At 42.2% G+C, this 16043-nt stretch overlaps 1 protein-coding gene across 1 annotated transcript in view; it reads right to left on the bottom strand.

Annotated features, from left to right (window-relative positions):
• LOC145405092 (uncharacterized) overlaps window positions 1–16043 on the bottom strand; it is a 244275-nt gene that overhangs the window by 197209 nt on the left and 31023 nt on the right. Inside the window, exon 6 of the mRNA XM_080276605.1 lies at window positions 7555–7816. Within this exon, the coding sequence (XP_080132731.1) occupies window positions 7555–7816 (262 nt within the window). The remainder of the gene's footprint in view (window positions 1–7554; window positions 7817–16043) is intronic.

The raw sequence follows: 16043 nt of genomic DNA, 5'->3' as shown, positions 1-16043 counted from the left end.
CTGTCATGTAGTAACTTTTTCACTTCCATGCTCACTTCCCAGTTTCTTATCACTGCTTTCAAAGAACCAGCAACCTTTCTTCCCTGCTGTACCCTTTCAAGCACTTCACCCTCCAAACCTCCATCCTTACTCATCATGCTACCCAAGTACTTAAACGTACTCACATTTTCCAATTCCTCACCATCCAACCTTGCTGTACATTCACTGACTTCACCTCTCTCAAAGACCATCACTTTACTCTTCCCTACATTCACCTTTAGATTTCGTTTCTTACACACTCCCAAACTCATCCACCAAGCCTTGCAGCTCCCCTTCGTCTTCACTCAACAACACAGTATCATCTGCAAACAACAGTACAGGGAGTTTCCAAACACTACCCTCTCTCACCAGGACCACTCCAACATTCACTACCTTACCTTGTACCTCTTTTATTACCGCATCCATGTACAGATTGAACAACCATGGAGACATGACACATCCCTGTTTCAACCCAACTTTCAAAGAGAAAAATTCACTTAGTTCACCATCCACAAGCACCGCAGCCTTCGCACCATCGTACATACTCTTCACAGCATTCAACAACTTCCCATCTACTCCATATATTCTTAACACTTTCCGCAATCCTTGTCTATCCACCCTGTCATATGCTTTCTCCAAATCCACGAAAGCAGCATACAACATCTTTCCCTTCTCTAGAAACTTTTCCACTAAAAATCTAAGAATGAATATCTGATCTACACAACCTCTTCCCTTCCTAAAGCCTCCCTGTTCTTCTCCAACTAATTTCTCTGTTCTTTCTCTAACTCTGTCAATAAGTATCCTACCATACACTTTTCCTATTATACTAAGAAGACAAATGCCCCTATGATTACCACACACTTCTTTTTCCCCTTTTCCTTTGTACAAGGGAGTAATTATACCTGACTTCCAATCCTCCAGGACTCTATCTTCCTCCCAGGCCAATCTGCACATCTTCCACATCCATTCTACTACTATCTCTCCCCCATGCTTCAGCATTTCACCACACACTCCATCCATTCCTGGGGCTTTCCCCGATTTAACTTTCTTCATTGCGTCCACAACTTCTATCCTACTGATTTTTTCCTGTCTTCTCACCTCCCTCCTTCTCCCAGCCATTCCCCAGCCACTTATACTCGCATTACTTCCATCCTCTATGTTCAACAATTCCTTAAAGTGTTCTCACCATCTGCTCACTTTTTCTTCCTTCTCCACTAGTAATCTATCATTTTTATCTTTCACTCCCCTGCTAACTTCACTTCCACCCTGTCTTACTCTTTTCATCTCTTTCCAGAACATTTTCTTACAGTCCCTCCACTTTACACTCAAATTTCTTCCAAATTCCTCATCCACTCTCTTCTTACTCTCTCGTACTAATCTTTTCACCTCTCTCTTTCTTTCTACATATAACTCTCTTCTGCCTCTCAACTTCTTCCACGCCCCTATTTCTCATCCAATCATTGCATGTTTTTTTCTTTTGTGCCACTGCCTGTCTCACCTCTTCAGTCCAGCACGCTGTTCCTTGCACCCCCCTCCGTCTTCTCTTCCTTCCACACACCACATCACATGCTGCACGTATTTCTTCTATGAATATCCTACACACACCTTCCATGACTCCCATCTGCTCCAATTCATATTTGCCCAATCATTCCTCCACTTCTCTCTTATACTCTGCCTTTTTCTCATCCTCTTGTAACCTTTCCACTCTCCTTGCAACTATTCCTTCCTCTCGTCTTTCCCTTCTTCTATTCCTCCATCTTACTTGAATCCTAATTCTGGCCACCACCAAGTAGTGGTCAGAAAGTCCACTCCCCCAACCTCTATAAGCTCTTGCATCCATTACACATCTTCACATCCTTTCATCCACACACACATAATCAATCATTGCCTTCCTTTCATTCAGTTCACCACCAACCCTTCTCATCACTCGCCATGTATACCTGTGGATCATTTTACGCCTGAAGAGGGTATTGGCTACCACCAACCCCCTCCCAGCACAAATGTCCACTAACACACTCCCATTCTCATCTATCTCAGCAGGCACACCCCACTCACCAACTATTCCATCCACCTTCACATTCCCAACTTCACCATTCATATCACCGATCAAAAACACCCTCTCATTCCTTCCAAACTTTTCCATGCACACTTCTACATTTGTCTAGAACTCTTCTCTCACGATCTTGCGTTGGCGCATACACACACAATCGCCCACATTTGTATTCCAACTTTCAACTTTTCCCACACAATCCTTGACCCAACTGATCCATACTGTCTTATGCTCTTCTTCCATCTTTTACTCACAACTATACATACGCCTTCCTTTGCCCTCTCATTCTCACCTACTCCTGCACATATACCCCATCCATACTCCCATTCTCTCACACTTTCTCCTCTCCATTTAGTTTCAGTTATTCCACATACATCCACTTTCGCACCCTCAAGCACCTGGACAATCTCTCTCTCTCTCTCTCACCTCATCATTCGCTCCTCTTACATTCCATTTACCCATTACCAAGTCCTTTGTCCGGTCCTGGGTCGTCATCGTTTGGTCAGTCCTTGTCCGAGGATTCTTGTTTGTTTTTTTAGTTAGTTGTTTTCCGGGGAGGGGCACTAACCCTCCGCCAACCCTTTTAGTCACCTTTTACGACAAGCAGGGATACTGGGGGAGTATTCTTGAAAAAAAAAACTACCCCCAGGGGGTAGGGCTGTTTACACTTAATTTTATATTAGAGATCAATGACCATACAAGCATCTGTAGTCTTTTCATCCGACAGTTGCCCTCCATGTGCTGCAGTGCTGAGCGTTTCCCTACTCAGTCTCACAGGTCTGCATGCAAAACTTTATCTCTTGCCTTCCTCAGTCTGTCGAAGTGCATTCTTCTCTTTACATTCACAGCTCTGACTCTCCTCAACCAGTTATTATCTCCCTTCCACTCAACATGTCCAAACCATTTTGGCTGACCAGCTTTCATTACTTCTCTCATATCTCCTATGCCAAATCTCTCTCCCCATACACTATTATCAGTTCTGTCATTCTCCTTTCTGTGTGTTCTGTGCTTTTTGTGAGTTCTCTTCTCTCACTAGCCAAGCCTCACTCCCATACAACATAACATTTCTCACACATTTTGTAGAGAGTAACCTTAACATGAGGGACCCTTTGTAGTCAGAAGTGGAGAGGGCTATACAGACTTCTTCATCCGCTTCTCACTTTAGTAATGGAATAAGACTCTGTTCTTCCTGCTCCATGTTCCTAGGCTCTCTGGGGTTCTCAAATGAATCCCAGTATTAAAGGACTGGGTGTAAAAAAATTTTCCTTTCTTCACATCCTTCAAAACTACCTTTCTTGATAGTCAACACCCTTGCCATAACACAAGCAACCTTCGTATTTCTATCTAAGGACTTCAGCACACTTCACAAATTTTCCTAATCTGTTTTTTCACAAATCATGAACCCATAATCCTCCACAAACTTCCATTTATGTGCCAATGTTGTTTTTCAGCCCTTCCACTTTCAATTTTTTACTCTGAGTATCACCTGTTATCTTCCATGTATACCATACCATGTAGTAAGAAAAACATTTGCAGTATCCTCTTACTGCTCCCAAATCAACACGAAAACCCTGCCAATCATCCTTCTCTCTCCAAACACATAATCGCAAATATTCTCCCTAATTTCTATCATGTACAGTTTTGTCCTTCATCATTTATACTATATATACTGTAATTTTCTTTCCTGATGTACAGCCAGACTCCGTGAGGTGATGAATCACAGAATGATGCACAGTCAAGTCTCGTTATACAACAGTTTGCTATGTGATAAATTGCTACAACACTAATTTAAAAAGTATACCCTTTTTTGGAATAATGATAAGACTTGGTTGTGATTTCCCTAGAACGATTACTGCAAGTCACCTCTGAGAATCTTGAGTGGACATGGTGATGCATACATGCCACCAGTCAGGTATCTGAGAAAACGCAGCTGTATAGTGTCTACACTAGCTGTGATCATCTGCTTTTCATCCCATTTTGAGAATGAAAGGCCACTGAAACACCAATGCTATTGCCAAATAACAATGCAAGTGCTTAACGAATAGTGTAGTGTGAGATACTAAGTGAAGGGATAATTTTTCTGAGTGATATACTGAAACTTGTGACTTGGAAATTTATCAACTACACGTACACAGCCTCCCCAGTCAGTTGACCGAGCCAAGATGGCCGTCAGGTGTTTGCATTCATTGTGGTCATCTGTCTTTCAACCCATTTTGTGCAAGAAAGACCAACGAAACACCACTTCTATCACCAAATAACAGTGCAAGGGCTTAAACATTGCAATATATGATATGAAGTGTTAACTCTTTGTGTGTGAAATACTGAAACTTGTGACTTGGAAATCAAGTCAACCTTTATGTACACAGCCTCTCAGTCTGCTGATGATGATACCTCCCAGTCAGCTGACTGAGCCAAGATGCAGCCCCGTGTTTACATCTGCTGTGATCCTATGCCTTTTATTCCATTTTGTGCATGAAAGCCCATTGAAACACCATTGCCAACACCAAATAACACTGCAAGTGTGTAGCAAACAGTGCAATTTGCATGATGAAGTGAACTGATAACTTTTGTGTGATATATTGAAACTCATGATTTGGATATTGTGTCTGGCAAGCATGCTACCCCTAGCGGCGAGTGTAGTGCTACTGAACGGCGCTGAGGGCAAGCCAAAAAAGGTAAGGTTTTATAGACTTTATGTACCGTGGTCAAGGGCACCCTCCGTAACCCCAGTGAACCTATGATACATCGACTTCACTATGCAAGAAATTGTAATGCAATAGGTTTTCACTTGATGCAACCCTATTATAATGTGAAACCTGACTGTGCAAGAAGTTCTATCCACACTCTCTGAGCCATTGCAAAAATCACTGTACCAATGGTTGAACCCATTTTTTGTTGTTGTTGTTGACCCATGTGTATTATTTTCATTTTCTTTCCTTGTGAAAGCTAATTCCTCTTTAATACTTCTTTCCATCATTTTTTAATCTACTTATCTAGACTGTACTAATAGTTCTTATGTAGAATACTGGTGTACTGTCAAAGAAGGGGTAAGTGATCCCTCATTTATCCGGATGTGCAGTAACCGGACCTGTTCATTATCCGGATACTGAACCCTGGCTCTATTAAACCATTATCCAAATTTACTAGTAATTATCCACACGTACAAGTCCCCGAGAACTTTGGCTGGCCAGCCATCATGTTCAAACAATTGGTATAATGGCCGCTGGGCTCTAGCCTTGCACAGGAAACAGGTCATAACCCACAACCTGAGCTAAAACGTCCATCCGGCCCTGTACTGAATGGTCAAGTCGCGTGCTGGCCTGTTCACTCCCTACGAACCTCCAGCACCTGAGTAATACTGACCGTACCCAACAAGCAGTGCCAAAACGCATGTGCGCAGCCCCAACGAACGTTCACAGTTGCGTGGCCACTAGGATAAGTCTTTCCCAACTGCCACTGCGCATGTAACACAGACTGCAAGCTGCAAGTCAGGTGAAAGGATCCATCCACCTCTACATCGAACGTCCAAAGTTGACCGGTCACAGGGAGTTGTGTTCCCCAGTGACCAATGAATGTGTAAAACATACCACAAGCCACAGGTCAAATGAAAGCGCCTGTCTGCCTCATGAGAGAAAGATGAAAATCCTGCCCACAACCTCACTTCTCCCCCCCTCCCATCCCTCCACCATACCCTCCCATGCTCCCCGCCTTCCATGCCCTGCCTCCCGGCACCCCCCCTCACTCCCTCAGTCTCTCCCCTCCTTTGCACTGAAGGCACTGACCCCTGACTTTTAAAAGTTTTTAGCAATGTATTTGAATACTACTGGTCGTATCAAAATTCTGTGAAATCCACATGAAAGCTCATGAAATTATGCATCTAGACATATGCTCAACTCTTGCAAGGTGCAGGCAAAATTTTGCATTAGAATGCTGGGGATTCACATGAATGTAAGTTTTACTCTTGAACAACATTTACTCTCACTGCAGTTTTTATTTTACTCATCAGTTTTCTGTGTTTTCAGTAATTTAACTGATAGTACAAACACCAATGAAGATGATGATATACCATTTATATCGATACAACCAAATTCCAGTGGCATATTTGGCAGCACAATTTTTGTTATTTTTGTGCCCCGGGAACAGCCAGCACTCGTGTCCCAGAAAGATAACTGGTTTTCCAACCATCTTCAGGTTTTTTATGGATTACTGTTTATACATTGTTTTCTTGGTGTTTGCATTAATATGGATATTCTTATGTGTGTTTAGATGTCTCAATATGACAGAATGACCAGAAAACAGTGCCAAAATTTGAAGGGGTACTGTACACATAGGCAGTCCTTCCCCCCCCCCCCATGGTTTTCTTGGAGTTCAGCTTTACTTAGGATATTCCTATGTTGTTCTGGATATCTAAATATGGCAGACTGACCTGAAAACAGTGTCAAAATTGGGAGAAGTACTGTACATACAGTAGTGTATAAGTTTGGAGTTTTTTGGTTTTCATTTTTTTTTTTTTTTTTTTTTTTTTTTTTTTTTTTTTTTAATGGTTTTCTTGGTGTTTAAAAGTATTTGGGATATTCCTATGTGTGTTTTGATGTGTAAATATGCCTGAATGACCAGAAAACACTGCCAAAATAAGAAGAGGTACTGTACAAAATAGGTTTGAGGTTGGGTATAGGTAGGGTCTGCGTACAGTTGGGGGGATATTGGTCATTATCCGGATATTGCCACTACCTGGACATGCCTCTGGCTCTATTACATTGGATAACTGAGGAAGTACTGTACTTTGTTTTAAATGGTAAGCAGTATTTCACTTTATTTTCAAAAACTTTGTCCACATAATTTACAAAGACATGACTGCCACATTCCTCAGGTAATGCAGGATGGTCTCTACCCAGCTATAGTACACTGACATACTTCTGAGCAAATTCCCATGATAATTAATGAAAATACAAGAAAAAAGCATCTCCCTAAATTCCTCATTGTTATCCTGGTTGTTCTCCCTCACATACCCTGTACTACAGATTAGTCATTTTCTACCTGAGAACTATAGTCTGGCATACAATATTCATACTCCTTTGGATGGGTGGCCCTTGACCAAAAACATATTCCTACTGAACCCAAGTTATAATCACCTCGCTATATGATAAATCACTATGCGACAGGTTGTCACTTGACATAACCCCGTCAAATGGCAAGGCTCAACTGTACATGTTTCCATTGGCATCCATTATTATTCTCCCCTGTCACTCCAAAACAAATCACATCTCACATATAAATGGGGTGTGCAGGATCCAACAAAAAGGAAAGGAATGTTTTCTTTTTTTGAGTAACTATACCAGTATTAGGATGAGGTGTGATGAGGTGGAACAAAGATGATTTTGCAATGCAGTAAATTTGTAGCTTATCAGAAGGTACTCTCACACTTATATATATGCAAATCAAAGGGAGACTGAAGAGTTACTAACATAAAAGTGTAGGTTACATACCTGTATTGTGTGTTCTCAGTACAAGGATTAATAGCTTGAACCACAATAAAGACATGCTGGAAGTGGCTTCGAATATGCCTCGGGCTGAAGGGTGGAGCACCAGGTTCTTGAAATATGATGGTGACAATGTCATTGCCAATGTGCCGCTTCCTCAGGAGCTGTTTGCGGTTAGTTGGTGTGAAGGGCAGCAATGTAGAAACATGGAACATCACTTCCACATCACGATACTGGTTATACACACTATATAAGCCTGTAGAATCCGCTGTGGGGGAAACATGATTAATTAATAACATTTCTAAGAGGTTAATAAAAAACAGCCAATCCCAGTTTACCTTCTATGGCTAGACAGGATCCAAGAGCAACCAATAACAGTCCACTAAATTTAATCCTTTACTGTCAGGCATGTGTGAGCTAGGTGTGTCACACACAGGGATATTTCAAAAAAATATAATTTTCCCAAAATATCCAGTCATATTTTTTTTTTTAATGCATGGAAGAAGGAACCAAAGGCTGAGCCCGCAAAATGTTTCCTCCAAGAAAAAAACTAAAATATATAAAAGAGAGCCAAATTCAAGATCCATTCATTTTGAGATGCCTGGACACACTGTGTTTGAAAGATTGGAGATCATAGGAAGTAGGAAATACAGACAGAGGGAGACAGTTCCAGAGTTGACCTGTTGCATAAATGAAGAACTGGAGTAACGGTTAACTCTTGCATTAGAGAGTTGGACAGAAAAGGGATGAGAGTTTGTTGCCAGACGGGTACTACACACTCGTCGTAGAGGTGGAGGGATGCAAGCAGACAGTTCAGAGGAGCAGTGGCCACTGAAGTAGAGACAGAAAAGAGATAAAGAGGCAACAGTGCAGCGAAGAGACAGAGGTTGAAGGGAGCTGTATGTGGGGACCCTCCCCACACATGAAACTTGTACTCTAAACTGAGGCAAATAAAACCCATGTATAGAGTCAACAACTGTGCAGGGGTAAAGAAGGCAAGGAGTCGGCTTAGCACACCTAATCTCTTGGAAGCAGATTTTACAAGAGATGCAATATGATCTTTCCAAGATAAGTCCCGAGTGAATGAAACCCCAAGTATGTTCAAGGATGACACAGGATTGAGCTGGATATTATTAAACTTTAGTGTGGAAGATTTTGATGTGTTGATATGTGTAAAAACTGAGTCTTTGATGCATTAAAAACAACCAGATTATTTTTACCCCAGTCAGAGATATGAGCCAAGTCAGACATTAGGTGTGCCATAGCCTCATCCCTTGTTTGTTGAAGTAAATGCTGAGATGGACGTTGCGGGAACCGAATGGAAAGGTGAAGGGTGGAGTCATCAGCGTATGAGTGGATAGAGTTAGATGTACAGCTTTGAAGGTCATTGATGAATAAAAGGATGAGAGTTGGTGATAGTACAGAGCCCTGAGGAACACCACTGTTGATAGATCGAGGAGAAAAACGATGGCCGTCTACAACAGCAGCTATAGAACAACCAGAAAGGAAGCTAGAGGACACAGATAGAAGAATAGAACCCCGTAAGAGGACAGTTTGGAAATAAAAGATTTATGCCAGACTTGATCGAAAGCCTTAGAGATGTCAAGTGCTCTTTCGCCAAAGTCCCGAAAGGAGGGACTCTCGCACATGCCTCACTACCATCGCAAAAAATCTTGATGGCACCTAGCAGCTTACCATCTACAACATACATGCATAAAACCTTCCAAAATCCTTCCCTGTCTACTTTGTCGTACCTATGCCTTTTTTCAGATCTACAAATGCCGTAAACACCTTATTGTCCTTCTCACAAGCCTTCTCCACTATCTGCCTCACTGCAAATATTTGATCCACACATCATCTGCCACTCCTGATGCCACCCTGTTCATCACTCACTAGGACTTCTGATAGTTCTCTTACTTTCTCTCTAATAATTCTTCCATATACCTTCCCTACAACATTCAGTAAACTTGTGCCACGATAATTCTTTCACTCATTTCATTCACCTTTATTTTTGTACAGGAGTACAATCACAGCCTTTTTCCACTCTGCTGGCACAGTTTCACTAATCCATGCCTTATTACATATCTCCAACAAGCATTTCATTTTGCTCTCTCCACTACACTTAATCATCTCTGCATACACCTCATCAACCTCAGCTGCTTTCCCATTTTTCAGCGGCCTCACAGTGCTCTTCACCTGTGCAAGTGTCACTTTCCTGGCACTGCATTCGTTCTCTGCACACCCCTAAAACCAATCATGTTTACAGCCGCTCTCCTCTCTCTATTCCTATTCATCAGGCTTCCAAAATATTCTTTACATTTGGTCTTTACTTCATCCCCATGGGTTAATAATCTACCACCTACATCCTTTACACCATCACATTTCTTTCCACTTTCACATCTACATTTATGCACCTCTTTCCAGAATAACTTCCTATTTTCAGAGTTGTTTGCATTAATTTTTCCTCCTAGATCATCATTTACCTCCTTCTTTTTCCCCTTCACTAGTCTCTTTATGTGCTTCTTGCTCTCAATATATTCAGTTCTTATTTCAACTGAACCCCTGTCCTGTAATCACTCTAGCCACTTCTTCCTCTTTTCCTCCACTTTTTCTCTTAACCTTATCATCCCACTATGCTGTACCTTTCTTCTTTGTTGTTACTCTTGCCACACCGCACACCACTTTAGCATTTCTAACTAAGCAATCTCTATATGCATTCCACAGGCTGTCCAGATCCATTTCATTCCAATTCACTGATTCTGACTCCTCTCCTACTTTGGTCCTGTATTCATCTGCCATTTCTTTGATCCCCAGCTTCAAGACTTTCAGTCTTTCTCCCATGACTGCTCCTCTCTCCCCTGGTCCACCTCACTCATCTCAGCTTAATCTTGCATACCACAATCATATGATCTGACAGACTTCCACATTGTTCTCTCACGGTCCTCGTATCAGCAACCGTTCCCAGCATCGACCTCTCTACGAGCACAAAATCAATCAGGCTTCTTTCAACACGATCCCTGTTTCCTCTATACCACGTATACTGTATTTATGTGCATCTTGTTTGAAGTACGAGTAACAAAATCACAACCTCCTTTCCTGACACACAGCCTTCAGTTGGCTTCCTGTTATCATTTTCTCCTGGTATTCCATTACAATCCATTATGTTATCCTCAGGACCAGTGTCTACTCTTCCATTCATATCACCCATTATGATCACTTTATAGCTCCTTGGCATTTCTCCCACTGCTTCATCCAGCTCATCCCAAACCTGTCTTTCTCTCTCTCTCACTCCTGTCCTCACACGGTGCATACGCTACAATCACCCATCTTCTCAAACTTGAACTGAACATACATACTCCGCAAGCTGACACATTTGTAATTTCTCATTCCACTCTGCCACACCTCATTCATTAATGAAGCAACTCCTTCCTTGCATCTTCCTCGCCCATTCATGCCTGATCTTACACATTTCACACCCTCCCACTCCTCCACTTCACACTCTTCCATCTTTGTTTCACACAATGCCTTAATGGCATAACTCACACTCTTCAACACATTCACCACTTCCATCCTCTTGCTCTCCTCATTCACAACTCTCAAATTCCACATGGCCATGCGAATCTGCCCATTTGGTTGGGCCCTGGGCAGGTATTGGGCACTCCAAGGATCTCTGAAACAACTGCCATAATTAAGTGCTTTTGGATAGGGGAATCTGGGGGAAACTTAACCCGGCCAAAAACCTCACTTATACGGTTACCACCCAGCATAGTAAATGGTTTCCTGGGTACAGGAAACCATTTGGATTGTCACTCAGTGTAGAGACCATAAGACATCCCTACACTGAGTGAGTTGATGATGGGCACCCCCAACCACCACAACTTAATTTAAACAGACCTATAAAATATCATATTACCACTAATTCAAGAAAAGGGATCTGTAAAGCACTAAGATTCATGCATTATCAACTAAATACAGTAACGATCTGGTATACAATAGTCTGGTGTGCCATACCGATCAATGAAAACTTATAGAATCAGGCATCAGTATATGTCAGTGTAGTACAACATGCAATAAACAGACAGAACGATGAACTAAAAGTTATACCCAGTTTCACGATAATGATGTCGAAACTCACTTACAGTAATTCCTCCAAGATCCAACATAATAGAGCCAAAGGTATGTCCGGGATTTGGGAAAATGTCCCCTGGACAGGTACTTATGGATCCTAACCCAACCTTTGAAACAAACCTAAATAACTCCCTACCGGACATGCACAGCACCTATTTAAGACCTTAATCGCACAAATAAGGGACAGGAAGCATGAAATAAATGAAAAGGAACCACAGAATGAGGAATCAGAAGTGGGTATGGAAAATGTTTAGTAGTGTACAGGGTACTTACAACACGTCCGTGGCCACCACGAAGATTAACCCGCCTCCTCTAAGGATTGACAGTGGTGAAAGTGCTCTTGAAACACATACATTAATCCAGTGTTGTCCTGTACTTAATCCTTTGCACTGTGAATTATAATTGTTTAACACTGCTTATTCTGTTCTTATGTGAGCCTCGCCAGTTGCAACATGCCAATGTTGCTCTCTGCACTTAATTCTTTGCACTCTGAATTCTAATTCTTAACACTGCACAACACTGTAATTTCCCATGCGGTCTTGTGGTAGGGTATTGCAATTTATTCACAGTTAATTCACAAAAACAAGCACGTGGGGCAGCCATGGCGATGAGCGTGTATTCATGACAGTAGTTAGGCAAGAGCTGGGGAGGGGAGGAATGCAGGGGCACTCTACTATGCGCAAAAACACAGCTGTTCGTCACCGCACGGCAAATTTAAAGTTGGGATGAACATACACTGTCTTTTTTTTGGGGGGGTGGGGGTGGGGGGGGGCGCCGAGGACCCGAGCCCAAAATGTCCAGGGCTTGGAGTGTCCAGGAACTGGGCGTCCGGGTCTTGAAGGGATTACTGTTTACAATAATCATGGTGGCCACATACGACAATCCCATGCATACAGAGTACCTCCCACACAGCAAGAGGACACTGCAAAAAACTGCATAAGAAGAGAGGTGATAAAGACGTAAGGAAATTCAGTTTCCAAAACAGAGCAACTGATCAATGGAATGCACTACCGAATGAAATAGTGTGTGCCAAAACAATTCACAAATTTAAGGATATGTACGATAAATATGGTTTAAGACACGGGACAGTACGAGCTTGACTCATTCCTGTAAAGATACAATTAGGTAAGAACAAGTCAACAGTCTGACATCTGAGCCAAGATGGCCGCCCAGTGTTTACATTCACTGTCACACTCTCCCTTTCTTTGTGTTTTGTGTATGCAGGGCTAATGAAACACCACTGCTTTCACCGAGAAAATCTTCCACCGACAAAATCCATCAACCTGACAAAATCTTCCACAGGAGTGCCCTCTAATTTTTAACAATTTCCAGCTCAATCCTGCATCATCTTCAAACATACTTGGGGTTACATTCTCTCAGGATTTAGCTTGGAAAGAACATATTACCTCCCTTGTAAAATCTGCTTCCAAGAGACTGGGTGTTCTAAATTGACTCCGTATCTTTTTTACCCCTGCACAGTTGTTGACTTTATGCACGGATTTTATTCGCCCCTGAGTAGAGTACAACTCGCATGTGTGGGGAGGCTTCCCACACACAGCTCTTCTCAATAGGGTGGAGTCCAAGGCTTTTCATCTCATTAACTCTCCTCTTACTGACTCCCTTCAACCTGTCTCTTTGCACACTGTTGCATCTTCATCTCTTTTCTATTGCTACTTCAATGGTCATTGCTCCTCTGAACCATCTGCTTGCATCTCTCCACCATTACAGCAGGCACATAGCATCCATCTAACAACAAATTCTCATCCCTTTTCTGTCCAACTCTCTAATGCAAGAGTTAACTGCTACTTCCAGTCCTTCATGTACACAACAGGTCAGCTCTGGAACTGTCTCCCTCTGTCTGTTTTACCAGCTGCCTATATCTCCAGTCTTTCAAATGCAGTGTGTACAGGCATCTTGAAATGAATGGATTCTGAATTTGGCTCTGTTATCTTGCTTTTGTTTTTTCTTGGACAGAGTAATCTGCTCCTTCTTTGTTGCATTAAAAAATTAAATAAATCAATTAAACTTAAGATAAAAAATAAAAATAACTGTACACGTGCAGTGTGCGGTTAACCCCTCTATGGCTGCCAGCATGGAACAACGTTTTATTGGAGAGTGGCTGATGGCGTCGATGCAGCATGATCTGTAAAAAACTGCAAACAATTCTAGGAAGGGAAAAAGGTCTGAGAGATGTTGACACAGACCTACTCTACCCTCCGAACCATTCTGGTGCTCAGTGCACCTCGTGAAGCAGTTCTGAGTGGATGTCCGTCTTTTGCTCCCCTCAATTGTTAGTGGAAATAAGAATAAGAAAGCAAGTAAGTCAAGAAAAGTAAAAAAGTGTATTTCCCAGACAGTGACTGCTTATCAATGTTTGCTTTTGACCTGGGAGGGAAGGGGAGAGAGAGAAAGAGAAGCATCCCTCGCGCTTGATCGCTATACCCTCTCTATAACCCACAACCCAGAACCCTACAAGAACTTGTTTTTTTCCTGTACTCATTTTATGTGTCACTATTTCTTTTATTGTAGTTTCCCTCCCCTGTTTTTTTTGTATTTGCAGGAAAATATTCATATTCCTTGTCTACTGTACTTACAACTACAACTTACAACCTCATCATCCCTTACCCCTCTTTCCCCAGTCCACCATGCTTATCTCTGGCCTTAGCGTTTTTTGACTGCGAGGACTGTCCCTACACAGCTGCACCCATTATCCTTCTCTTCTCTTTCCACTTTTCATACTACCCAGAATATAAAAAACAACTCCAAACTGGAATAAATATAACAAACATAAAATCATGGGAAAACATTCATAATTATGATATTTTCATTTATAAGAGCATATATTTTGTACTAAATTTGTTCATTTTACAAATTTCTTGTGTTGCACAAGCATTTCAGCAATAAATGAGGCATTCTTGTGGTGAATATATGGATGTAAAACTTTCCCTTCCCTCCACATTAATTTCCTCGTCCGCTGTGTGAACTGCAGGTTATATCAAGTTTTAGCTACTGCAGTTCAGGTAGAGCTGCAAAGAAAGTGGTTGAGGAGGCGAAGGGGAAGACAGGAGGAAGCAGCTCCTGTGAGAAGAGTGGAGAAACTGCAAGATAGTGAGAAAAGGACAGAGTATAAGAGCATAGTGGATGAAAGATTGGGAAGGTATGAGCTAGAGCAGATGGAAAAGGTGGAAGAAGTATGTAAGATATTCACGGAAGAGATAAGCGCAGCGTGTGAGGCGGTTTGTGGAGTGAGGAGGAGATGCAAGGGTGTGCAAGGGACAGCATGGTGGAATGATGAGGTGAAACGAGCTGTGGAACAAAAGAAGAAGGCATATGGTGAATGGTTGGCGAGTAGAGGTAGGGGAGAAGATGAGAGAGAGAAGAGAGAGGTATATGTGAGCAGGAGAAGGGAGGTTAAGAGACTGGTGAAGGAGAGTAAGAAGAAAGTGGATGAAGAGTTTGGGAGGAATCTGAGTGTGAAATGGAGAGAGAGTAAGAAATTGTTTTGGAAGGAAGTAAAGAAAGTAAGGCAGTGTGAAAGGGGAAATAGTAGGGGAGTGAAGGATAGGAATAATAGATTGTTGGTGGAGAAGAGAGAGAAATTGAGGAGATGGAAGGAGCACTTTGAGGATTTGTTGAATGCAGAGAGTGAGAGCAGTGTGAGTATAAGTGGTTGGGGAATGGCTGGGAGAAGAAGAGATGAGAGGAGGGAGGAAGAGATCAGTAGGTCGGAAGTAGTGGAAGCAATGAAGAAGATTAAGCTGGGAAAGGCCCCAGGAATTGGAGTGTGTGGTGAAATGCTTAGGTATGGGGGTGAGAATGTTGTGGAGTGGATATGGAAGTTGTGTAGATTGGCTTGGGAAGAGGGAAGGGTTCCAGAGGACTGGAAATCAGGTATAATTGTTCCTCTGTACAAAGGAAAAGGGGAGAGAGAAGTATGTGGTAACCATAGGGGTATTTGCCTTCTTAGTGTGACTGGTAAAATATATGGCAGAATACTCATTGATAGGGTTAGGCATATGACAGAGGAGCTAGTTGGAGAAGAACAAGGGGGATTTAGGAAGGGAAAAGGGTGTGTAGATCAGATATTTGTTCTAAGATGTTTAGTGGAGAAGTATCTAGAGAAGGGAAGGAAAGTGTATGCTGCCTTCATGGACTTGGAGAAAGCTTATGACAGAATAGATAGGCAAGGTATGTGGAAGGTATTAAGAATATATGGAGTGGAGGGGAAATTGTTGAGTGCTGTGAAGAGTATGTACGAGGGAGCTAGGGCTACGGTGTGAGTGGATGGTGAGCTGAGTGAGTTCTTTGATCTCAATGTGGGACTGAAACAGGGGTGTGTAATGTCTCCATGGCTGTTTAATATATAT

Source organism: Coenobita brevimanus, chromosome 65, assembly GCF_032717465.1.
Source record: "Coenobita brevimanus isolate Jiangsu-jjx chromosome 65, ASM3271746v2, whole genome shotgun sequence".
Taxonomy (NCBI): domain Eukaryota; kingdom Metazoa; phylum Arthropoda; class Malacostraca; order Decapoda; family Coenobitidae; genus Coenobita; species Coenobita brevimanus.
This window is presented reverse-complemented; position numbering and strand designations above follow the sequence as displayed.